Source organism: Scyliorhinus torazame, unplaced genomic scaffold (genome assembly GCF_047496885.1).
Source record: "Scyliorhinus torazame isolate Kashiwa2021f unplaced genomic scaffold, sScyTor2.1 scaffold_450, whole genome shotgun sequence".
Classification (NCBI taxonomy): Eukaryota; Metazoa; Chordata; class Chondrichthyes; order Carcharhiniformes; family Scyliorhinidae; genus Scyliorhinus; species Scyliorhinus torazame.
The window spans coordinates 107,501-134,512 of NW_027308177.1; the positions used below are offsets into that span (position 1 = coordinate 107,501).

The 27,012-nt window shown below is 49.6% G+C and overlaps 1 protein-coding gene across 1 annotated transcript in view; it reads left to right on the forward strand.

Moving 5' to 3' along the window:
- Nucleotides 1-370: 370 nt before the first annotated feature.
- LOC140406302 (scavenger receptor cysteine-rich domain-containing protein DMBT1-like) overlaps nt 371-27,012 on the forward strand; it is a gene marked incomplete at its 3' end in the record, with an annotated part of 40,038 nt that continues 13,396 nt past the window's right edge. The window contains exons 1-5 of the mRNA XM_072494413.1: nt 371-461; nt 12,165-12,200; nt 14,440-14,775; nt 17,630-17,935; nt 19,697-19,999. Of these exons, the coding sequence (XP_072350514.1) occupies nt 434-461; nt 12,165-12,200; nt 14,440-14,775; nt 17,630-17,935; nt 19,697-19,999 (1,009 nt within the window). The remainder of the gene's footprint in view (nt 462-12,164; nt 12,201-14,439; nt 14,776-17,629; nt 17,936-19,696; nt 20,000-27,012) is intronic.

Here is a 27,012-nt window from a genome sequence, read left to right on the forward strand (position 1 = left end):
GGCTGGCAGGCTTTGGAAGGGCCAAAAGGCCCTCCCGCTCTTCCTCTTTCATTCGACGCGCAAAGCGTGGGATTCTGCGAGCGGTTTTCGCCCACGGCCGAGAAAGAATCACATCGAGGAAAGTTTACAACGTCCCGTGAGGCAGCGATGATCAGTTCCGTGAACCTCACCGGCTGCCGTTCCTCCCCCTCGAACGCAAAAGCTCCTCCGCTCCCGATCCACCGTTGCCGGGGCAGAGAACAGCCTTCGGTGGGGGGGGGGGGGGGGGGGGGGGGGGGGCATTTATTGGCACTGAGGCAAACCGATCGAAGCGAGCCGCCCCCCCCCCTCTCACCTCCTCCCGCCTCTTGCGTTCTTGTGTTTCAGGAGGAAGTGGCCCTCGGCTGTTCCACGCACACCCTCCTCGTGGCACAGTTGCCCCGCTTGGCCGAAGATGGCCTGGTTGCTTTTGGTCGCTTTCGGTGAGTATTTCGCCAGGGCCGTCATCTTTCGTGGGTCGCTCAGCGGTCGAGGGTGCCTCCCACCATTTACAGGGTTTCCTAGTGGCAGACGGAGGGGTCGCGCGGGGTTACGGGGGAGTTGGGGGGGGGGGGGTTACACATGACCGAGATGAGGAGACATCTCTTCACACACACAGGGTGGTTGAACCTCTGAGATCGCCTCCCGCCCTGGGGCATGGTTGAGAGTCAGTCGTTGAGCGTGTTTAAGGCCGGACCTAGGAACCAGAGAACCCCGACATCGCAGAACGAGGCCATTCGGCCCATCCAGTTCACACCGACCCTCCGAAGGAGAGCCCCACCCAGGCCCACTCCCCGCCCCGTCCTCGTAGCCCCCGCCTAACCTGTACATCTTTAGACACTAAGGGACAATTTAACACGGCCAATCCACCCAACCTGCACGTCTTTGGACACTAAGAGACAATTTAACACGGCCAATCCACCTAACCTGTACATCTTTGGACACTAAGGGACAATTTAACGGCCAATCCACCTAACCTGTACATCTTTGGACACTAAGGGACAATTTAACACGGCCAATCCACCTAACCTGTACAACTTTGGACACTAAGGGACAATTTAACATGGCCAATCCACCTAACCTGCACATCTTTGGACACTAAGGGACAATTTAACATGGCCAATCCACCTAACCTGCACATCTTTGGACACTAAGGGACAATTTAACACAGCCAATCCACCTAACCTGTACATCTTTGGACACTAAGGGACAATTTAACACGGCCAATCCACCTAACCTGTACATCTTTGGACACTAAGGGACAATTTAACACAGCCAATCCAACTAACCTGTACATCTTTGGACACAAAGGGACAATTTAACACGGCCAATCCACCTAATTGTACATCTTTGGACACTAAGGGACAATTTAACACGGCTAATCCACCGAACCTGGACATCTTTGGACACTAAGGGACAATTTAACATTGCCAATCCACCTAACCTGTACATCTTTGGACACTAAGGGACAATTTAACACGGCTAATCCAACTAACCTGTACATCTTTGGACACTAAGAGACAATTTAACACGGCCAATCCACCTAACTTGTACATCTTTGGACACTGAGGGACAATTTAACACGGCCAATCCACCCAACCTGCACGTCTTTGGACACTGAGGGACAATTTAACACGGCCAATCCACCCAACCTGCACGTCTTTGGACACGAAGGGACAATTTAACACGGCCAATCCACCTAACCTGCAGATCTTTGGACACTAAGGGACAATTTAACACGGCCAATACACCTAACCTGTACATCTTTGGACACTAAGGGACAATTTAACACGGCCAATCCACCTAACCTGCAGATCTTTGGACACTAAGGGACAATTTAAGACGGCTAATCCACCTAACCTGCACATCTTTGGACACTGAGGGACAATTTAACACAGCTAATCCACCGAACCTGCACATCTTTGGACACTAAGGCACAATTTAACAGGGCCAATCCACCTAACCTGCACATCTTTGGAAACTAAGGGACAATTTAACACGGCAAATCCACCTAACCTATACATCTTGGGACACTAAGGGACAATTTAACACGGCCAATCCACCTGACCTGTACATCTTTGGACACAAAGGGACAATTTAACACGGCCAATCCACCTAACCTGTACATCTTTGGACACTCGGGGACAATTTAAAACGGCCAATCCACCTAACCTGTACATCTTTGGACACAAAGGGACAATTTAACATGGCCAATCCACCTAACCTGTACATCTTTGGACAGTAAGGGACAATTTAACACGGCCAATCCACCTAACCTGCACATCTTTGGTCACTAAGGGACAATTTATCGTGGCCAATCCAACTAACTTGCACATCTTTGGACACGAAGGGACAATTTAACACGGCCAATCAACCTAATCTGTACATCTTAGGACACTAAGGGACAATTTGACACGGCCAATCCACCTAACCTGTACATCTTTGGACACTAAGAGACAATTTAACACGGCCAATCCACCTAACCTGCACATCTTTGGACACCAAGGGACAATTTAACATGGCCAATCCAACTAACCTGTACATCTTTGGACACTAGGGAACAATTTGACACGGCCAATCCACCAACCTGCACATCTTTGGACACAAAGGGACAATTTAACACGGCCAATCCACCTAACCTGCACACCTTTGGACACTAAGGGACAATTTAACACGGCCAATCCACCTAACCTGCACATCTTTGGACAATAAGGTACAATTTAACACGGCCAATCCACCTAATCTGCAGATCTTTGGACACAAAGGGACAATTTAACACGGCCAATCCACCTAACCTGTACATCTTTGGACACTAAGGGACAATTTAACACGGCCAATCCACCTAACCTGTACATCTTTGGACACTAAGGGACAATTTAACACGGCCAATCCACCTCACCTGTACATCTTTGGACACTAAGGGACAATTTAACACGGCCAATCCACCTCACCTGTACATCCTTGGACACTAAGGGACAATTTAACACGACCAATCCCCCTAACCTGCACATCTTTGGACATTAAGGGACAATTTAACACGGCCAATCCACCTAACCTGCACATCTTTGGACACAAAGGGACAATTTAACACGGCCAATCCCCCTAACCTGTACATCCTTTGACACTAAGGGACAAATTGACACGGCCAATCCACCTAACCTGCACATCTTTGGACACTAAGGGACAATTTAACACGGCCAATCCACCTAACCTGCACATCTTTGGACAGAAAGGGACAATTTAACACGCCCAATCCACCTAACCTGTACATCCTTGGACACTAAGGGACAAATTGACATGGCCAATCCACCTAACCTGCAAATCTTTGGACAATAAGGGACAATTTAACACGGCCAATCCACCTAACCTGCACATCTTTGGACACTAAGGGACAGTTTAACACAGCCAATCCACCTAACCTGCACATCTTTGGACACTAAGGCACAATTTAACATGGCCAATCCACCTAACCTGTACATCTTTAGACACTAAGTGACAATTTAACACGGCCAATCTCCCTAACCTATACATCTTTGGACACTAAGGGACAATTTAACACGGCTAATCCACCTAACCTGCACATCTTTGGACACTGACGGACAATTTAACACAGCTAATCCACCGAACCTGTATATCTTTGGACACTAAGGGACAATTAACATGGCCAATCCACCTCACCTGCACATCTTTGGACACTAAGGCACAATTTAACAGGGCCAATCCAACTAACTTGCACATCTTTGGACACGAAGGGACAATTTAACACGGCCAATCCACCTAATCTGTACATCTTAGGACACAAAGGGACAATTTGACACGGCCAATCCACCTAACCTGTACATCTTTGGACACTAAGAGACAATTTAACACGGCCAATCCACCTAACCTGCACATCTTTGGACACCAAGGGACAATTTAACATGGCCAATCCAACTAACCTGTACATCTTTGGACACTAGGGAACAATTTGACACGGCCAATCCACCAACCTGCACATCTTTGGACACAAAGGGACAATTTAACACGGCCAATCCACCTAACCTGCACACCTTTGGACACTAAGGGACAATTCTTTGGACAATAAGGTACAATTTAACACGGCCAATCCACCTAATCTGCAGATCTTTGGACACAAAGGGACAATTTAACACGGCCAATCCACCTAACCTGTACATCTTTGGACACTAAGGGACAATTTAACACGGCCAATCCACCTAACCTGTACATCTTTGGACACTAAGGGACAATTTAACACGGCCAATCCACCTAACCTGTACATCTTTGGACACTAAGGGACAATTTAACACGGCCAATCCACCTCACCTGTACATCCTTGGACACTAAGGGACAATTTAACACGACCAATCCCCCTAACCTGCACATCTTTGGACATTAAGGGACAATTTAACACGGCCAATCCACCTAACCTGCACATCTTTGGACACAAAGGGACAATTTAACACGGCCAATCCACCTAACCTGTACGCAAATCCACCTAACCTGCACATCTTTGGACACTGACGGACAATTTAACACAGCTAATCCACCGAACCTGTATATCTTTGGACACTAAGGGACAATTTAACATGGCCAATCCACCTCACCTGCACATCTTTGGACACTAAGGCACAATTTAACAGGGCCAATCCAACTAACTTGCACATCTTTGGACACGAAGGGACAATTTAACACGGCCAATCCACCTAATCTGTACATCTTAGGACACTAAGGGACAATTTGACACGGCCAATCCACCTAACCTGTACATCTTTGGACACTAAGAGACAATTTAACACGGCCAATCCACCTAACCTGCACATCTTTGGACACCAAGGGACAATTTAACATGGCCAATCCAACTAACCTGTACATCTTTGGACACTAGGGAACAATTTGACACGGCCAATCCACCAACCTGCACATCTTTGGACACAAAGGGACAATTTAACACGGCCTATCCACCTAACCTGCACACCTTTGGACACTAAGGGACAATTTAACACGGCCAATCCACCTAACCTGCACATCTTTGGACAATAAGGTACAATTTAACACGGCCAATCCACCTAATCTGCAGATCTTTGGACACAAAGGGACAATTTAACACGGCCAATCCACCTAACCTGTACATCTTTCGACACTAAGGGACAATTTAACACGGCCAATCCACCAAACCTGTACATCTTTGGACACTAAGGGACAATTTAACACGGCCAATCCACCTAACCTGTACATCTTTGGACACAAAGGGACAATTTAACACGGCCAATCCACCTCACCTGTACATCCTTGGACACTAAGGGACAATTTAACACGACCAATCCCCCTAACCTGCACATCTTTGGACATTAAGGGACAATTTAACACGGCCAATCCACCTAACCTGCACATCTTTGGACACAAAGGGACAATTTAACACGGCCAATCCACCTAACCTGTACATCCTTGGACACTAAGGGACAAATTGACACGGCCAATCCACCTAACCTGCACATCTTCGGACACTAAGGGACAATTTAACACGGCCAATCCACCTAACCTGTACATCTTTGGACACTAAGGGACAATTTAACACGGCCAATCCACCTAACCTGCACATCTTTGGACACAAAGGGACAATTTAACACGCCCAATCCACCTAACCTGTACATCCTTGGACACTAAGGGACAAATTGACATGGCCAATCCACCTAACCTGCACATCTTTGGACAATAAGGGACAATTTAACACGGCCAATCCACCTAACCTGCACATCTTTGGACACTAAGGGACAGTTTAACACAGCCAATCCACCTAACCTGCACATCTTTGGACACTAAGGCACAATTTAACATGGCCAATCCACCTAACCTGTACATCTTTAGACACTAAGTGACAATTTAACACGGCCAATCCCCCTAACCTATACATCTTTGGACACTAAGGGACAATTTAACACGGCTAATCCACCTAACCTGCACATCTTTGGACACCAAGGGACAATTCAACACGGCCAATCAACCTAACTTGCACATCTTTGGACACTAAGAGACAATGTAACACGGGCAGTCCACCTCAACTGTACATCTTTGGACACTAAGGGACGATTTAACTCGGCAAATGTACCTAACCTATACATCTTTGGACACTAAGGGACAATTTAACACGGCCAATCCACCTAACCTGCACATCTTTGGACACTAAGGGACAATTTAACACGGCAATCCACCTAACCTGCACATCTTTGAACAATAAGGTACAATTTAACACGGCCAATCCACCTAACCTGCAGATCCTTGGACACAAAGGGACAATTTAACACGGCCAATCCACCTAACCTGTACATCTTTGGACACTAAGGGACAATTTAACACGGCCAATCCACCTAACCTGTACATCTTTGGACACTAAGGGACAATTTAACACGGCAAATCCACCTAACCTGTACATCTTTGGACACTAAGGGACAATTTAACACGGCCAATCCACCTCACCTGTACATCCTTGGACACTAAGGGACAATTTAACACGACCAATCCCCCTAACCTGCACATCTTTGGACATTAAGGGACAATTTAACACGGCCAATCCACCTCACCTGTACATCTTTGGACACTAAGGGACAATTTAACACGGCCAATCCACCTAACCTGTCGATCTTTGGACACTAAGGGACAATTTAACATGGCCAATCCACCTAACCTGGACATCTTTGGACACTAAGGGACAATTTAACACGGCTAATCCACCTAACCTGCACATCTTTGGACACTGAGGGACAATTTAACACAGCTAATCCACCGAACCTGTATATCTTTGGACACTAAGGGACAATTTAACATGGCAAATCCACCTCACCTGCACATCTTTGGACACTAAGGCACAATTTAACAGGGCCAATCCACCTAACCTGCACATCTTTGGAAACTAAGGGACAATTTAACACGGCCAATCAACCTAACCTGTACATCTTTGGACACTAAGGGACAATTTAACACAGCCAGTCCACCGAACCTGCACATCTTTGGAAACTAAGGGACAATTTAACACGACCAATCCCCCTAACCTGCACATCTTTGGACATTAAGGGACAATTTAACACGGCCAATCCACCTAACCTGCACATCTTTGGACACAAAGGGACAATTTAACACGGCCAATCCCCCTAACCTGTACATCCTTGGACACTAAGGGACAAATTGACACGGCCAATCCACCTAACCTGCACATCTTTGGACACTAAGGGACAATTTAACACGGCCAATCCACCTAACCTGCACATCTTTGGACAGAAAGGGACAATTTAACACGCCCAATCCACCTAACCTGTACATCCTTGGACACTAAGGGACAAATTGACATGGCCAATCCACCTAACCTGCAAATCTTTGGACAATAAGGGACAATTTAACACGGCCAATCCACCTAACCTGCACATCTTTGGACACTAAGGGACAGTTTAACACAGCCAATCCACCTAACCTGCACATCTTTGGACACTAAGGCACAATTTAACATGGCCAATCCACCTAACCTGTACATCTTTAGACACTAAGTGACAATTTAACACGGCCAATCTCCCTAACCTATACATCTTTGGACACTAAGGGACAATTTAACACGGCTAATCCACCTAACCTGCACATCTTTGGACACTGACGGACAATTTAACACAGCTAATCCACCGAACCTGTATATCTTTGGACACTAGGGGACAATTAACATGGCCAATCCACCTCACCTGCACATCTTTGGACACTAAGGCACAATTTAACAGGGCCAATCCAACTAACTTGCACATCTTTGGACACGAAGGGACAATTTAACACGGCCAATCCACCTAATCTGTACATCTTAGGACACAAAGGGACAATTTGACACGGCCAATCCACCTAACCTGTACATCTTTGGACACTAAGAGACAATTTAACACGGCCAATCCACCTAACCTGCACATCTTTGGACACCAAGGGACAATTTAACATGGCCAATCCAACTAACCTGTACATCTTTGGACACTAGGGAACAATTTGACACGGCCAATCCACCAACCTGCACATCTTTGGACACAAAGGGACAATTTAACACGGCCAATCCACCTAACCTGCACACCTTTGGACACTAAGGGACAATTTAACACGGCCAATCCACCTAACCTGCACATCTTTGGACAATAAGGTACAATTTAACACGGCCAATCCACCTAATCTGCAGATCTTTGGACACAAAGGGACAATTTAACACGGCCAATCCACCTAACCTGTACATCTTTGGACACTAAGGGACAATTTAACACGGCCAATCCACCTAACCTGTACATCTTTGGACACTAAGGGACAATTTAACACGGCCAATCCACCTAACCTGTACATCTTTGGACACTAAGGGACAATTTAACACGGCCAATCCACCTCACCTGTACATCCTTGGACACTAAGGGACAATTTAAGACGACCAATCCCCCTAACCTGCACATCTTTGGACATTAAGGGACAATTTAACACGGCCAATCCACCTAACCTGCACATCTTTGGACACAAAGGGACAATTTAACACGGCCAATCCACCTAACCTGTACGCAAATCCACCTAACCTGCACATCTTTGGACACTGACGGACAATTTAACACAGCTAATCCACCGAACCTGTATATCTTTGGACACTAAGGGACAATTTAACATGGCCAATCCACCTCACCTGCACATCTTTGGACACTAAGGCACAATTTAACAGGGCCAATCCAACTAACTTGCACATCTTTGGACACGAAGGGACAATTTAACACGGCCAATCCACCTAACCTGTACATATTTGGAAAATAAGGGACAATTTAACACGGCCAATCCACCTAACCTGTACATCTTTGGACACTAAGGGACAATTTAACACGGCCAATCCACCTAACCTGTACATCTTTGGACACCAAGGGACAATTCAACACGGCCAATCAACCTAACTTGCACATCTTTGGACACTAAGGGACAATGTAACACGGGCAATCCACCTCAACTGTACATCTTTGGACACTAAGGGACGATTTAACTCGGCAAATGTACCTAACCTGCACATCTTTGGACACTAAGGGACAATTTAACACGGCCAATTCACCTAACCTGCACATCTTTGGACACTAAGGGACAATTTAACACGGCCAATCCACCTAACCTGCACATCTTTTAACAATAAGGTACAATTTAACACAGCCAATCCACCTAACCTGCAGATCCTTGGACACAAAGGGACAATTTAACACGGCCAATCCACCTAACCTGTACATCTTTGGACACTAAGGGACAATTTAACACGGCCAATCCACCTAACCTGTACATCTTTGGACACTAAGGGACAATTTAACACGGCAAATCCACCTAACCTGTACATCTTTGGACACTAAGGGACAATTTAACACGGCCAATCCACCTCACCTGTACATCCTTGGACACTAAGGGACAATTTAACACGACCAATCCCCCTAACCTGCACATCTTTGGACATTAAGGGACAGTTTAACACGGCCAATCCACCTCACCTGTACATCTTTGGACACTAAGGGACAATTTAACACGGCCAATCCACCTAACCTGTACATCCTTGGACACTAAGGGACAATTTAACACGGCCAATCCACCTAACCTGGACATCTTTGGACACTAAGGGACAATTTAACACGGCTAATCCACCTAACCTGCACATCTTTGGAAACTAAGGGACAATTTAACACGGCCAATCCACCTAACCTGTACATCTTTGGACACTAAGGGACAATTCAACACGGCCAATCCACCTAACTTGCACATCTTTGGACACTAAGGGACAATGTAACACGGCCAATCCACCTAACCAGTACATCCTTGGACACTAAGGGACAATTTAACACGACCAATCCCCCTAACCTGCACATCTTTGGACATTAAGGGACAATTTAACACGGCCAATCCACCTCACCTGTACATCTTTGGACACAAAGGGACAATTTAACATGGCCAATCCTCCTAACCTGTACATCTTTGGACACCAAGGGACAATTTAACATGGCCAATCCACCTAACCTGTACATCTTTGGACAGTAAGGGACAATTTAACACGGCCAATCCACCTAACCTGCACATCTTTGGTCACTAAGGGACAATTTATCGTGGCCAATCCACCTAACCTGTACATCTTTGGACACTAAGGGACAATTTAACATGGCCTATCCACCGAACCTGCACATCTTTGGACACTAAGGGACAATTTAACACGGCCTATCCACCTAACCTGCACATCTTTGGACACTAAGGGACAATTTAACACGGCCAATCCACCTAACCTGTACATCTTTGGACACTAGGGGACAATTTAACACGGCCAATCCACCTAACCTGTACATCTTTGGATACTAGGGGACAATTTAACACAGCCAATCCACCTAACCTGCACATCTTTGGACACGAAGGGACAATTTAACACGGCCTATCCACCTAACCTGCACATCTTTGGACACTAAGGGACAATTTAACACGGCCAATCCACCTAACCTGTACATCTTTGGACACTAGGGGACAATTTAACACGGCCAATCCACCTAACCTGTACATCTTTGGATACTAGGGGACAATTTAACACAGCCAATCCACCCAACCTGCACATCTTTGGACACTAAGAGACAATTTAACACGGCCAATCCACCTAACCTGTACATCTTTGGACACTAAGGGACAATTTAACACGGCCAGTCCACCTAACCTGCACATCTTTGGACACTAAGGGACAATTTAACACGGCCAATCCACCTAACCTGTACATCTTTGGACACTAGGGGACAATCGAACACGGCCAATCCACCTAACCTGTACATCTTTGGATACTAGGGGACAATTTAACACGACCAATCCACACTAACCTGTACATCTTTGGGCTCTGGGAGGAAACCGGAGCACCCGGAGGAAACCCACGCAGTCACGAGGGAGAACTTAGCAATATGTTTGGGGACTAAAGGTTGGGAGGGGTGGGTGGCTGGTGGATGGGGAGGGTCGGATGTGCAGGGGTGGAAGATGAACAGCAAGGTGACACAGTCTCAGAATAACAGAAGTCCATGTCCGAATGTAGCAAGACCTGGACGATATCCGAACTGACAAGTGGCAAGTTACATTCACGCAACCCAAGCGCCAGACAATGACCATCTCCGACAAGAGTGGATCTTACCATCGCCCCCTTGACATTCAATGGCATCACCATCAATCCCCCATGAATCCCCCACATCCCTGGGGGTTACCAATGATCAGAAACTGAACTGGACCCGGCCGTATCAATACTGCGGCTACCAGAGCAGGTCAGAGGCTGGGAATCCTGCGGAGAGCAACTCACCTCCTGACCCCCCCCCCCCCCCCCCCGAAAGCCCGTCCGCCACCCACACGGTCACAAGTCAGGAGCGTGACGGGACCAACCCCCCCCCCGCTCGCCCGGGTGAGCGCGGCTCCCGACCACGCTCGAGAAGCTCGGCACCGTCCCGGACAAAGCAGCCCCCGCTTGATTGCCCCTCCTTCCACGAACATTCAAACGCTCCACCACCGCCGTCGGACAGTGGCAGCCGTGTGTGCCGTCGACAAGAGGCACGGCAGCAACTCACCGAGTTGCTCAGGCGGCGCCCCCCCCCGAACCCACAACCGTTACCATCCAGAAGGACAAGAGCAGCAGATACCTGGGGAACCCCACCGCCCGGAGGTTCCCCTCCGAGCCTCTCGCCGCCCCGACTGGGAAATGTATCGGCCGTTCCTTCGCAGTCGAAGTGGACAGTGACCCAGAGCCGGGATCTTTTATATTTTCCTAATACAGATGAGATTTGACATAAAATTGAAGAAAGCCCCACCTTCTCAAACTCGCCCCGCCTTGCCTGAGGAGTGGTGACCATCGGGTCGAATCACCACCAGTCCGCCTGGACCCCCGTCGAAGGGGGCAGCAGCCCGTGGGACTATGGCGACTTCACGCGTTACGAAGCCCTCGTCTTTGCCGATTGGCGGGAGCGATGGTCCCTGTCACCAACCAGCAAAGTGGACGCCAATGGTCGAAACTCGCCCCCCCGTATTGGGGCCGGCGCTGATGTTGTCCGAGAGGCTGAGCGACGGGTTTCTAGGCTTTAAGGGAGCCGAGGAGGTACTATCTAACTCTTCTATCTCTCGTCCCGCAGTTGCGTTCGCTACGGAAGATGGAGGGGCGTCAGAAGGTAGGAACAAATCGACGGACGCCGCGCTTTGGGATGGGACGGGATGACTGGAAGACGACGGGAAAATTGGGTTCCAAATGGCGGGCAATTTAAGAGGTTAAGAGCCTGGGCGTTGGGGTGCGTTCGAGTGCAGTGGCCCTTTTTTTTGAGGAAAATAATTCTGTTTTGCCGGCAGGTCATAGATTGAAGGCAGTGGATTTTGAGGGGGGTTTGAGGAAAATCTTATCTCAAATGGGGGGGGGGGTTGCACTCGATGCCTAACAGGGTGGCAGAGGTGGAGATCTCCAACAACAATAAAGAGTTGTTGGGATGAGTACTCGAGACGCCGTCACGAACAAAGAAAAGTACAGCCCAGGAACAGTCCGTTCGGCCCTCCAAGCCCGTGCCGACCATGCTGCCCGACTAAACTACAATCTTCTACACTTCCGGGGTCCGTATCCCTCTATTCCCATCCTATTCATGTATTTGTCAAGATGCCCCTTAAACGTCACTATCGTCCCTGCTTCCACCACCTCCTCCGGTAGCGAGTTCCAGGCACCCACTGCCCTCTGCGTAAAAAACTTGCCTCGTACATCTACTCTAAACCTTGCCCCTCGCACCTTAAACCTATGCCCCCTAGTAATTAACCCCTCTACCCTGGGGAGAAGCCTCTGACTATCCACTCTGTCTATGCCCCTCATAATTTTGTAGACCTCTATCAGGTCGCCCCTCAACCTCCTTCGTTCCAGTGAGAACAAACCGAGTTTATTCAACCGCTCCTCATAGCTAATGCCCTCCATACCAGGCAACATTCTGGTAAATCTTTTCTGCACCCTCTCTAAAGCCTCCACATCCTTCTGGTAGTGTGGCGACCAGAATTGAACACTATACTCCAAGTGTGGCCTAACTAAGGTTCTATACAGCTGCAACATGACTTGCCAATTCTTATACTCAATGCCCCGGCCAATGAAGGCAAGCATGCCGTATGCCTTCTTGACTACCTTCTCCACCTGAGTCGCCCCTTTCAATGACCTGTGGACCTGTACTCCTAGACCTCTTTGACTTTCAATACTCTTGAGGGTTCTACCATTCACTGTATATTCCCTACCTGCATTAGACCTTCCAAAATGCATTACCTCACATTTGTCCGGATTAAACTCCATCTGCCATCTCTCCGCCCAAGTCTCGAAACAATCTAAATCCTGCTGTATCCTCTGACAGTCCTCATCGCTATCCGCAATTCCACCAACCTTTGTGTGGTCTGCAAACTTACTAATCAGACCAGTTACATTTTCCTCCAAATTTATATATACCACAAACAGCAAAGGTCCCGGCACTGATCCCTGTGGAACACCACTGGTCAGAGCCCTCCAATTAGAAAAGCACCCTTCCATTGCTACTCTCTGCCTTCTATGACGTAGCCAGTTCTGTATCCACCTTGCCAGCTCACCCCTGATCCCGTGTGACTTCACCTTTTGTACCAGTCTGCCATAGACTTTCATAGAATTTACAGTGCAGAAGGAGGCCATTCGGCCCATCGAGTCTGCACCGGCTCTTAGAAAGAGCACCCTACCCAAGGTCAACACCGCCACCCTATCCCCATAACCCAGTAACCCCATAACCCAGTAACCCCACCCAACACTAAGGGCAATTTTGGACGCTAAGGGCAATTTATCATGGCCAATCCACCTAACCTGCACATCTTTGGACTGTGGGAGGAAACCGGAGCACCCGGAGGAAACCCACGCACACACGGGGAGGATGTGCAGACTCCACGCAGACAGTGACCCAAGCTGGAATTGAACCTGGGACCCTGGAGCTGTGAAGCAATTGTGCTATCCACAAGGCTACCGTGCTGCCCACGAGGGACCTTGTCAAAGGCCTTACTGAAGTCCATATACACAACATCCACTGCCCGACCGGCATCAATCATCTTAGTGACCTCCTCGAAAAACTCGGTCAAGTTAGTGAGACACGACCTCCCCTTCACAAAACCGTGCTGCCTCTCGCGAATACGTCCACTTGCTTCCAAATGGGCTGTCTCGAATAATTCACCCCAGTATCTTCCCTACCACTGACGTAAGGCTCGCCGGCTGAAGGGTCTCCGTCTGTTGTGCGAAGCGTTCTGAGTTTAAGTGCAAGCAAGGTAGGCCCAAGGTGTCGGTGTTCGCCAGAGGAATTTGTGAGGAGACGGCCAAACGGAAGGGGACACGGGGGCCGTCAGGGCTGAGGTTGATGAGTCCTTTGTTCCCCTTCCCAGCCGCGACGCTGGAGCCGGAGATCCTGAAGCTCCGACTGGTGAACGGGAGCAATCCCTGCGCCGGGAGGGTGGAGATCTTCCACAACGACACCTGGGGGACCGTCTGCGACGATTACTGGGACGTGGCCGACGCGGTGGTGGTCTGCCGCCAGATGGACTGCGGCTTCGCGGAGGTGGCGTCCGGCAGCGCCAGCTTCGGGCAGGGGACCGAGGTGATCTGGCTCGACGACGTCAAGTGTTACGGCACCGAGGCCTCCCTGCGGGAGTGCGTCCTCAAGCCCATCGGTCAGCACAACTGTCACCACAGGGAGGACGCCGGGGTGGTCTGTAACCGAGGTCAGTGCTGTCCGTCCGTCTGTCTGTCTGTCTGTCTCTCTATCTGTGTGTATGTCTGTGTGTATGTCTGTCTCCCTGTCTCTCTATCTGTCTCTCTGTCTGTGTGTATGTCTGTCTATCTGTCTGTCTCTCTGCCTGTCGGTCTGTGTATCTATCTGTCTCTCTGCCTGTCTCTCTATCCGTCCGTCTGTCTGTCTGTCTCTCTGTCTGCCTGTCTCTCTGTCTGTCTGTCTGTCTCTCTGTCTGTCTGTATGTATATCTGTCGGTCTATCTGCCTCTCTGTTTGTCTGTCTGTCTGTCTGTATTCTCTATCTGTCTGTCTGTCTCTCTGTCTGTCTGTATGTCTATCTGTCTGTCTGTCTCTCTGTCTGTATATCTATCTGTCTCTCTATCTGTCTGTGTGTCTATCTCTCTGTCTGTCTCTCTGTTTGTCTGTCTGTCTGTCTGTAATCTCTGTCTGTATGTCTATCTGTCTATACGTCTATCTGTTTGTCTGTCTGTCTCTCAGTCTCTCTGTCTGTCTGCCTGTGTGTCTATCTGTCTGTCTATCTGTCTGTCTGTCTATCTGTCCGTCTGTCTGTCTCTCTGCCTGTCTGTGTGTCTATCTGTCTGTCTGTCTGTCTGTCTGTGAATCTATCTGTCTCTCTGTCTCTCTCTCTCTCTGTCTGTCTGTGTGTCTATCTGTCTCCCTGTCTGTCTCTCTGTGTGTCTGTCTGTCTGTCTCTCTGTGTGTCTGTCTATCTGCCTCTCTGTTTGTCTGTCTGTGTGTCTGTAATCTCTGTCTGTATGTCTATCTGTCTGTCTGTCTCTCTGTCTGTATATCTATCTGTCTCTCTATCTGTCTGTGTGTCTATCTCTCTGTCTGTCTCTCTGTCTGTCTGTGTGTCTCTCTGTCTGTCTGTATGCATGTCTATCTGTCTGTCTGTCTCTCTGTCTGTCTGTTAGTATGTCTATCTGTCTTTCTGTCTGTCTCTCTGTTTGTCTGTCTGTTTGTCTATCTGTATGTCTATCTGTCTGTCTGTCTCTCTGTCTGTATGTCTATCTGTCTGTCTGTCTGTCTGTTAGTATGTCTATCTGTCTTTCTGTCTGTCTCTCTGTTTGTCTGTCTGTCTGTTTGTCTCTCTGTCTGTCTGTAATCTCTGTCTGTATGTCTATCTGTCTATATGTCTATCTGTTTGTCTGTCTGTCTCTCTGTCTGTCTGTATGTCTATCTGTCTGTCTGTCTGTCTCTCTGTTTGTCTGTCTGTTTGTCTGTCTGTCTGTATGTCTATCTGTCTGTCTGTCTCTCTGTATGTCTATCTGTCTCTCTGTCTGTCTGTAATCTCTGTCTGTCTGTATGTCTATCTGTCTGTCTGTCTGTCTGCCTGTAATCTCTGTCTGTCTGTATGTCTATTTGTCTGTCTGTCTGCCTGTAATCTCTGTCTGTCTGTATGTCTATCCGTCTGTCTGTCTGCCTGTCTCTCGTTCTCTCTGTCTATCTGTCTGCCTGTCTGTCTGTCTCTCTGTCTGTTTGTCTCTCTGTCAGTCTGTAATCTCTGTCTGTATGTCTATCTGTCTATCTGTCTGTCTCTCTGTTTGTCTGTCTGTCTGTATGTCAATCTGTCTCTCTGTTTGTCTGTCTGTCTGTCTCTCTGTTTGTCTGTATGTCAATCTGTCTGTCTCTCTGTGTGTCTATCTGTCTGTCTGTATGTCTATCTGTCTGTCTGTCTGTCTGTGTGTCTATCTGTCTCTCTGTGTGTCTCTCTGTCTGTCTGCGTATCTATCTGTCTATATGTCTGTCTCTCTGTTTATCTCTCTGCCTGTGTGTCTATCTGTCTCTCTGTCTGTCTCTCTGTCTAGCTGTCTGTCTCTCTGTCTATCTCTCTGCCTGTGTGTCTATCTGTCCCTCTGTCTGTCTCTCTGTCTGTCTGTGTGTCTATCTGTCTCTCTGTCAGTCTCTCTGTCTGTTTCTCTGTCTGTCTGTGTGTCTATCTGTCTCTCTGTCTGTCTGTCTGTGTGTCTATCTGTCTCTCTGTGTGTCTCTCTGTCTGGCTGTCTGTCTCTCTGTGTGTCTCTCTGTCTGGCTGTCTGTCTCTCTGTCTATCTCTCTGCCTGTGTGTCTATCTGTCTCTCTGTCTGTCTGTCTGTGTGTCTATCTGTCTCTCTGTGTGTCTCTCTGTCTGGCTGTCTGTCTCTCTGTGTGTCTCTCTGTCTGGCTGTCTGTCTCTCTGTCTATCTCTCTGCCTGTGTGTCTATCTGTCTCTCTGTTGTCTATCTGTCTGTCTGTCTGTCTGTGTATCTGTCTGTCTGTCTGTCTCTCTATCTGTCTGTCTCTGTCTGTGTGTCTATCTGTCTCTCTGTCTGTGTGTCTATCTGTCTCTCTGTGTGTCTATCTGTCTGACTGTCTGTCTCTCTATCTGTCTGTCTCTGTCTGCGTGTCTATCTGTCTCTCTGTCTGTCTGTTTGTCTCTCTGTCTCTCCGTGTGTCTCTCTGTCTGTCTGTCTGTCTATCTCTTTCTTTCTTTAAACGTTTTAGAGTACCCAATTCACTTTGTTCCAATTAAGGGGCAATTTAGCGCGGCCAATCCACCTCCCCTGCACATCTGTGGGTCGTGGGGGCGAAACCCACGCAGACACGGGGAGAATGTGCAAACTCCACACGGACAGTGACCCAGAGCCGGGATCGAACCTGGGACCTCGGCGCCGTGAGACCGCAGTGCTAACCACTGCGCTACCGTGCTGCCCTATCTCTTTCTATCCATCGATCTCTATCTCTCTCTCTCTATCTATAACAATATGATGGTATTTTTACCAGTGGCACGGAGCAAACAGTCAATCATTCAATAATCGGTCCGCTCTTTATTTTCTCTTTCAGAGCAACCGCCCAAGCCTCGAATTTCTCTCAGTCGCTTTTCCGACATTTTTGTGAAGGGGGAGAATCTCTTTATCCAATGCAGTTCCTTTGGTTTCTATAAGACTGCAGCCTTCTACCTTTACAAAGATGATGACGTCAACCACCTGGCCTCGAAGCCCCCCTCTGCCAGGGGGGAGTCCGTGATTTTCCATTACGCCGACATCAGCGTGGGTAACGAGGGGAACTACAGCTGCAGCTACGAGGTGGAGGTTTCGGGAAGGATTTACAACTCCCCCAAGAGTGAGATAGCCCGCGTGACCGTGCGAGGTGCGTTTCGTGCAGATCGTGGCGCGCCGCGTTCTCCCGGCATTCCGTCCGGTCGCGGTTCCCCCCCCCCCCCCCCCCCCACCTTCCCACCTTGCTCCGGTTCCTCTTAACCCCAGTTCGGATCCCAAACGTCCACTTCAGAACCTACGCTCCCGCATCTCGAAGCCCCAGGAATGCGGAACTCTGCAGCCGTTTCTCCCCCCCGCGTTTGAACCGTCGCTCCGAGGCGGTGTGTGCGGCGCAGTGGTTAGCACGCCTCCGGGTGCTCCGGTTTTCTCCCCCACGGTCCAAAGAGGTGCAGATTAGGTAGATTGGCCATGATCAATTGCCCCTTAGTGTCCAAGAAGGTTTAGGTGTGGGGGGGGGGGGGGGTGTCACAGGGCTAGGGTGGAGGCAGGAGTCCAGGTAGGGAGCTCTTTTCGGAGGGTCGGTGCAGACTCGATGGGCTGAATGGCCTCCTTCTGCTTGTCATTTTTATAAATGACCTGGAGGAGGGCGTAGAAGGATGGGTGAGTAAATTTGCAGATGACACTAAAGTCGGTGGAGTTGTGGACAGTGCGGAAGGATGCTACAAGTTACAGAGGGACATAGATAAGCTGCAGCGCTGGGCTGAGAGGTGGCAAATGGAGTTTAAGGCAGAAAAGTGTGAGGTGATTCATTTAGGAAGGAATAACAGGAAGACAGAGTACTGGGCTAATGGTAAGATTCTTGGCAGTGTGGATGAGCAGAGAGATCTCAGTCTCCATGTACATCGATCCCTGAAAGTTGCCACCCAGGTTGAGAGGGTTGTTAAGAAGGCGTACGGTGTGTTAGCTTTTATTGGTAGAGGGATTGAGTTTCGGAGCCATGAGGGCATGTTGCAGCTGTACAAAACTCTGGTGCGGCCGCATTTGGAGTATTGCGTACAGTTCTGGTCGCCGCATTATAGGAAGGATGTGGAAGCATTGGAAAGGGTGCAGAGGAGATTTACCAGAATGTTGCCTGGTATGGAGGGAAGATCTTATGAGGAAAGGCTGAGGCTGTTTTCGTTAGAGAGAAGAAGGTTAAGAGGTGACTTAATTGAGGCATACAAGATGATCAGAGGATTGGATAGGGTGGACAGTGAGAGCCTTTTCCCTCGGATGGTGATGTCTAGCACGAGGGGACATAGCTTTAAATTGAGGGGAGATAGATATAGGACAGATGTCAGAGGTAGGTTCTTTACTCAGAGAGTAGTAAGGGCGTGGAATGCCCTGCCTGCAACAGTAGTGGACTCGCCAACACTAAGGGTATTCAAATGGTCATTGGATAGACATATGGACGATAAGGGAATATTGTAGATGGGCTTTAGAGAGGTTTCACAGGTCGGCGCAACATCGAGGGCCGAAGGGCCTGTACTGCGCCGTAATGTTCCATGTTCTATGTTCTGCACTGTTGGGATTCTCTGATTCTGTTTCTGGGGTTCGAGCTGCACTTGGCTCTGGGGTAAAGTTGCGACTGACTGCCTGTTGCACCGCTAAAATTCTATTCAAGAAACACCAGCCCATTTCCCATGCCGCGCCCTTTTGGCGCGACCCTCAGTTCCTGCTCGCGATGGACGGAGAACAGATGACCCATTGTGGTTTTGGCCCCCATCGTAGCACCTTCCACACCACCCCCCCCCGCCCCGCCCCAAAACAACACCCAATCACCAGATGTCAAGCTAAGTTGTGTCCGTTCGGAGTTCCCCCTCCCTCTCCCCCCCCCACGGCACAAATCCTCTTTGGTGTTTTCACTTTGCAGACCACCTCGCCAAGCCAGCCATTAGCCTGAATCCAGACATCTTGCTCATGAAGGGGCAGTCGGTTGACATCGTGTGCGAGGCCCCCAGTTACTTCTCTGGTGCCAGGTTTTACCTGTACAAAGATGGCGGCGCGAACTTTGTCAGCAGCAACATCGCCTCCACGCAGCTGGTCAGGTCTCACTTCAAGCTCCACGCCATCACCAAGGACGACGAGGGAAACTACACGTGCGCCTACCAGGGGGACATCGTTGGCAAGCGCTTCAACTCGTCCCACAGCGACTCCATCCGCGTCGCGGTGATCGGTGAGTTGGGTACGGAGGGTGTCCTGCGCTTCATAGATACATAGAAGATAGGAGCAAGAGGAGGCCTTTCGGCCCTTCGAGCCTGCTCCGCCATTCATCACCATCACGGCTGATCATCCAACTCCATCGCCAAATCCTCCTTTCTCCCCATAGCCTTTGACCCCATTCTCCCCCGAGTGCCGTACCCAGCCGCCTCGTGGATATATTCAAAGTTTTAGCATCAACTACATCCCGTGGTAATGAATTCCACAGGCTCACCACTCTTTGTGTGAAGCGTCTCCTCATCTCGTTTGCAGACGACACAAAGGTTGGTGGAATTGCGGATAGCGATGAAGACTGTCGGAGGATACAGCAGGATTTAGATTGTTTGGAGACTTGGGCGGAGAGACGGCAGATGGACAAATGTGAGATAATGCATTTTGGAAGGTCTAATGCAGGTAGGGAATATACAGTGAATGGTAGAACCCTCAAGAGTATTGAAAGTCAAAGAGATCTAGTACAGGTCCACAGGTCATTGAAAGGGGCGACACAGGTGGGGAAGGTAGTCAAGAAGGCATACGGCATGCTTGCCTTCATTGGTCGGGGCATTGAGTATAAGAATTGGCAAGTCATGTTGCAGCTGTACAGAACCTTAGTTAGGCCACACTTGGAGTATAGTGTTCAATTCTGGTCGCCACACTACCAGAAGGATGTGGAGGCTTTAGAGAGGGTGCAGAAGAGATTTACCAGAATGCTGCCTGGTATGGAGGGCATTAGCTATGAGGAGCGGTTGAATAAACTCGGTTTGTTCTCACTGGAACGAAGGAGGTTGAGGGGAGACCTGATAGAGGTATACAAAATTATGAGGGGCATAGACAGAGTGGATAGTCAGAGGCTTTTCCCCAGGGTAGAGGGGTCAATTACTAGGGGGCCATAGGTTTAAGGTGCGAGGGGCAAGGTTTAGAGGAGATGTACGAGGCAAGTTTTTTACACAGAGGGTAGTGGGTGCCTGGAACTCGCTACTGGAGGAGGTGGTGGAAGCAGGGACGATAGTGACATTTAAGGGGCATCTTGACAAATACATGAATAGGATGGGAATAGAGGGATACGGACCCAGGAAGTGTAGAAGATTGTAGTTTAGTCGGGCAGCATGGTCGGCACGGGCTTGGAGGGCTGAAGGGCCTGTTCCTGTGCTGTACATTTCTTTGTTCGTTGTTCTTTGTCCGAAATGGTTTACCCTGAATCCTCAGACTGTGACCCCTGGTTCTGGACACACCCATCATTGGTAACATCTTCCCTGCATCCACCCTGTCTCGTCCTGGTCAAATTTTGTAAGTCTCTATGACATCGCCCCTCATTCTTCGGAACTCCAGCGGGAACAATCCCAACCGAGTCAACCTCTCCTCGTGCGACAGTCCCGCCATCCCTGGAATCCGTCTGGTGAACCTTCGCTGCCCTCCCTCGAGAGCAAGAACATCCTTCCTGGGAGGAGACCAAAACTGCCCACAATACTCCAAGTGAGGCCTCACCAAGGCCCTGTCCAATTGCAGCAACACATCCCTGCTTCTATACTCGAATCCCCTCGCAATGAAGGCCAACATTCCATTGGCCGTCTTTCCCGCCTGCTGCCCCTGCATGCTTACCTTCAGCGACCGGTACACAAGGACACCCAGGTCCCGCTGCACACTCCCCTCTCCCAATTTACAACCATTCAGGGAGTAATCTGCCTCCCTGTTTTTGCTCCCACAATAAATGACCTCGCTCTTATCCGAATTAAACTGCATCTGCCATTGATTTGCCCACTTGCCCCACCTCGTTGCTCTTGCCTGGGGTGTGGGCTAGGCCCAGGGCGTTTATTGCCCCCCCCCCCCCCCCACCCGGGACCTCATACAGCAGCCGAGCACCAGTACCTGACAAACCCCTCCCCAAACCCAAAACTCTTCAGCACCTCCCACAGGTACCCCCCCACTCTACCCTATCGAAGGCTTTCTCAGCGTCCATCGCCGCCGCTATCTCCGCCTCCCCCTCCCTCGCCGGCATCATGATAACGTTCAGGAGCCTCCGCACATTCGCGTTCAACTGCCTCCCCGTCACGAACCCCGTCTGGTCTTCGTGGAAGACCTGCGGCACCCAATCCTCAATCCCCGTGGCTAAGACCTTCGCCAGCACCTTGGCATCTACATTCAGCAAGGAAATCGGTCTGTAAGACCCACACTGCAGGGGATCCTTGTCCCTCTTCAGGATCAAGGAGATCAGTGCCCGGGACATCGTCGGGGGCAAAGGCCCCCCCCCCTCCCTTGCCTCATTGAAGGTCCTAACCAGCAACGGGCCCAACGGGTCCACATATCTTTTGTAGAATTCGACCGGGAAACCGTCCGGCCCCGGTGCCTTCCCCGCCTGCATGCTCCCTATCCCTTTGGCCAGCTCCTCCAGCCCAATCGGGGCCCCCAATCCCGCCCCCAGTCCCTCCTCCACCTTCGGGAACCTCAATTGGTCCAGGAAGCGGCCCATCCCTCCCTCCTCCCGTGGGGGCTCGGACCGATACAGTTCCGCATAAAAGTCCCTGAAGACCCCATTGATGCCAACTCCACTCCGCGTCACACTCCCTCCCCTGTCCTTAACTCCCCCGATCTCCCTAGCTGCGTCCCGCTTCCGAAGCTGATGCGCCAGCATCCGGCTTGCCTTTGCCCGATACTCGTAGACCGCCCCCTGGGCCTTCCTCCACTGCACCTCCGCCTTCCTGGTGGTCACCAGGTCGAATTCGGCTTGGAGGCTGCGCCTCTTCCTCAACAATCCTTCCTCAGGCTCCTCCGCATACCTCCTGTCTACCCTCACCATCTCCCCCACCAGCCTCTCCCTCTCCCCCCCCGCTCCCTCCTCTCCTTGTGGGCCCTAATGCAGATCAGCTCACCCCTAACCAGTGCCTCCCAACCCATCCCCACTCGGACCTCCCCATTGTCGTTGGCCTCCAAGTATCTCTCTATACTTCCTCGGACCCGCTCGCTCACCTCCTCGTCCGCCAACAGCCCCACCTCCAAGCGCCACAATGGGCGCTGGTCCCTCTCCTCCCCCAGCTCTAGGTCTACCCAATGCGGGGCGTGGTCCGAGATGGCTATCGCCGAGTACTCCGTATCCCCTACTCTCGCTATCAGCGCCCTGCTCATAATAATCCGGGAATAGGCCTTATGAATGTGCGAGAAGAATGAAAGTTCCCTAGCCCCCGGCCTTGCAAATCTCCAAGGGTCCACCCCTCCCATCTGGTCCATAAACCCCCTCAGCACTTTAGCCAATTCACACCTCTTTAACCTGGGATTACCCCTCTCTCCAGTTGCACTGTCTGGACCTGTAAAGACTTAATTACCTGCAAAGACTCGCACTCAAAGTATCTTCTTGCATCATTGGCTTTCTCTGTATATGCTGTGTTTGTGGAACCTACCTCTTCACTCACCCGAGGAAGGAGCAGTGCTCCGAAAGCTAGTGATTCCAAACAAACCTGTTGGGACTTTAACCTGGTCCATCGCAGTCCAACATCGGCACCTCCGCATCGACATTAAAGGGATCAGGGGGTGTGGAGGGAAGGCGGGCTCAGAGTATTGAACTTGGAGATCAGCCATGAATCCGTAGTGAATGCCGGTGCAGGCTCGAAGGGCCGAATGGCCTCCTCCTGTTTCGACTTTCAAGACATTCGATTCCGAGCATTGACAGGGTGCAGAGCTGGGCTGAGAAGTGGCAGATGGAGTTCAACCTAGATAAATGTGAAGTGATTCATTTTGGAAGGTCGAATTTGAATGCTGAATACAGGGTTAAAGGCAGGATTGGAACATAGAACTTACAGTATAGAAGGAGGCCATTCGGCCCATCGAGTCTGCACCGACCCACTTAAGCCCTCACTTCCACCCGATCCCCGTAACCCAATAATCCCACCTAACCTTTTTGGACACTAAGGGACAATTTAACACGGCCAATCCACCTAACCTGTGCATCTTTGGACACTAAGGCACAATTTAACACGGCCAATCCACCTAACCTGTACATCTTTGGATACTAAGGGACAATTTAACACGGCCAATCCACATAACCTGCACATCTTTGGACACTAAGGGACAATTTAACAAGGCCAATCCACCTAACCTGTACATCTTTGGACACTGAGGGACAATTTAACACGGCCAATCCACCTAACCTGTACATCTTTGGACACTAAGGTACAATTTAACACGGCCAATCCACCTAACTTGTACATCTTTGGACACTAAGGGACAATTTAACACGGCCAATCCCCCTAACCTGTACATCTTTGGACACTAAGGGACAATTTAACACGGCCAATCCACCTAACCTGCACATCTTTGGACACTAAGGGACAATTTAACACGGCCAATCCACCTAACCTGTACATCTTTGGACACTAAGGGACAGTTTAACATGGCCAATCCACCTAACCTGTACATCTTTGGACACTAAGGGACAATTTAACACGACCAATCCACCTAACCTGTACATCTTTGGACACTAAGGGACAATTTAACACGGCCAATCCACCTAACCTGCACATCTTTGGACACTAAGGGACAATTTAACACGGCCAATCCACCTAACCTGTACATCTTTGGACACTAAGGGACAGTTTAACATGGCCAATCCACCTAACCTGTACATCTTTGGACACTAAGGGACAATTTAACACGACCAATCCACCTAACCTGTACATCTTTGGACACGAAGCGACAATTTAACACGGCCAATCCACCTAACCTGTACATCTTTGGACACTAAGGGGCAATTTAACTCGGCCAATCCACCTAACCTGTACATCTTTGGTCACTCAGGGACAATTTAACACGGCCAATACACCTAACCTGTACATCTTTGGACACTAAGGGACAATTTAACACGGCCAATCCACCTAACCTGTACATCTTTGGATACTAAGGGACAATTTAACACGGCCAATCCACATAACCTGCACATCTTTGGACACTAAGGGACAATTTAACACGGCCAATCCACCTAACCTGTACATCTTTGGACACTAAGGGACAATTTAACACGGCCAATCCACCTAACCTGTACATCTTTGGACACTAAGGGACAATTTAACACGGCCAATCCACCTAACCTGTACATGTTTGGACACTAAGGGACATTTAACACGTCCAATCCACCTAACCTGTACATCTTTGGACACTAAGGGACATTTAACACGTCCAATCCACCTAACCTGTACATCTTTGGACACTAGGGGACAATTTAACACGGCCAATCCACCTAAGCTGCACATCTTTGGACACTAAGGCAGAATTTAACACGGCCAATCCACCTAACCTGTACATCTTTGGACACTAAGGGACAATTTAACACGGCCAATCCACCTAACCTGCACATCTTTGGACACTAAGGGACAATTTAACACGGCCAATCCACCTAACCTGCACGTCTTTGGACTGTGGGAGGAAACCGGAGCACCCGGAGGAACCTCACGTAGACATGGGGAGAACGTGCAGACTCCGCACAGACAGTGACCCAACGGGGATTCGAACCTGGGACCCAGGCGCTGTGAAGCCACAGTGCTACCGTGCCGGATTCTTGGAAGTGTCGAGGAACAGCGTCCTCTCGGGGTCCACGTTGATAGATCTCTCAAAGCTGCCACCCAGGTTTATAGGGTTGTTAAGAAGGCGTGTGGTGTGTTGGGTTTCATTAACAGGGGGATTGAGTTTAATATCCGTGAGGTTTTGCTGCAGCTTTATAAAACCCTGGTTAGACCACACTCGGAATATTGTGTCCAGTTCTGGTCGCCTCATTATGGGAAGGATGTGGAAGCTTTGGAGAGGGCGCAGAGGAGATTTACCAGGATGCTGCCTGGACTGGAGGGCAGGTCTTACGAAGAAAGGTTGAGGGAGCTAGGGCTTTTCTCACTGGAGCGAAGAGAGGTGACTTGATAGAGGTGTACAGGGTGATGGGAGGCATGGATAGAGTGGATAGCCAGGAGACTTTTCTCCGGGGCGGAAATGTCCGTCACGCGGGGACATCATTTGAAGGTGATTGGAGGAAGGTATAGGGGAGATGTCAGAGGTTCTTTACACAGAGAGCGGTGGGTGTGTGGAACGCACTGCCAGCAGAGGGGGTGGAGTCAGAGTCATTCGGGACATTTAAGCGACTCTTAGACAGGCAAATGGACAGCAGTAAATTGAAGGGGTGGAGGTTAAGTTGATCTAAGATTAGGATAAATGGTCGGCACAACATGGTGGGCCGAAGGGCCTGTACTGTGCTGGACCAAGAACAAAGAAATGTACAGCACAGGAACAGGCCCTTCGGCCCTTCAAGCCCGTGCCGACCATGCTGCCCGACTAGACTACAATCTTCTACACTCCCTGAGTCCGTATCCCTTTATTCCCATCCTATTCATGTATTTGTCAAGATGCCCCTTAAATGTCACTATCGTCCCTGCTTCCACCACCTCCTCCGGTAGCGAGTTCCAGGCACCCACTACCCTCTGCGTAAAAAACTTGCCTCGTACATCTCCTCTAAACCTTGCCCCTCTCACCTTAAACCTATGCCCCCTAGTAATTGACCCCTCTACCCTGGGGAAAAGCCTCTGACTATCCACTCTGTCTATGCCCCTCATAATTTTGTAGACCTCTATCAGGTCTCCCCTCAACCTCCTTCGTTCCAGTGAGAACAAACCGAGTTTATTCAACCGCTCCCCGTAGCTAATGCCCTCCATACCAGGCAACATTCTGGTAAATCTCTTCTGCACCCTCTCTAAAGCCTCCACATCCTTCTGGTAGTGTGGCGACCAGAATTGAACACTATACTGCAAGTGTGGCCTAACTAAGGTTCTGTACAGCTGCAACATGACTTGCCAATTCTTATACTCAGTGCCCCGGCCAATGAAGGCAAGCATGCCGTCGGCCTTCTTGACTACCTTCTCCACCTGTGTCGCCCCTTTCAGTGACCTGTGGACCTGCACTTCTAGATCTCTCTGACTGTCAATACTCTTGAGGGTTCTACCATTCACTGTATATTCCCTACCT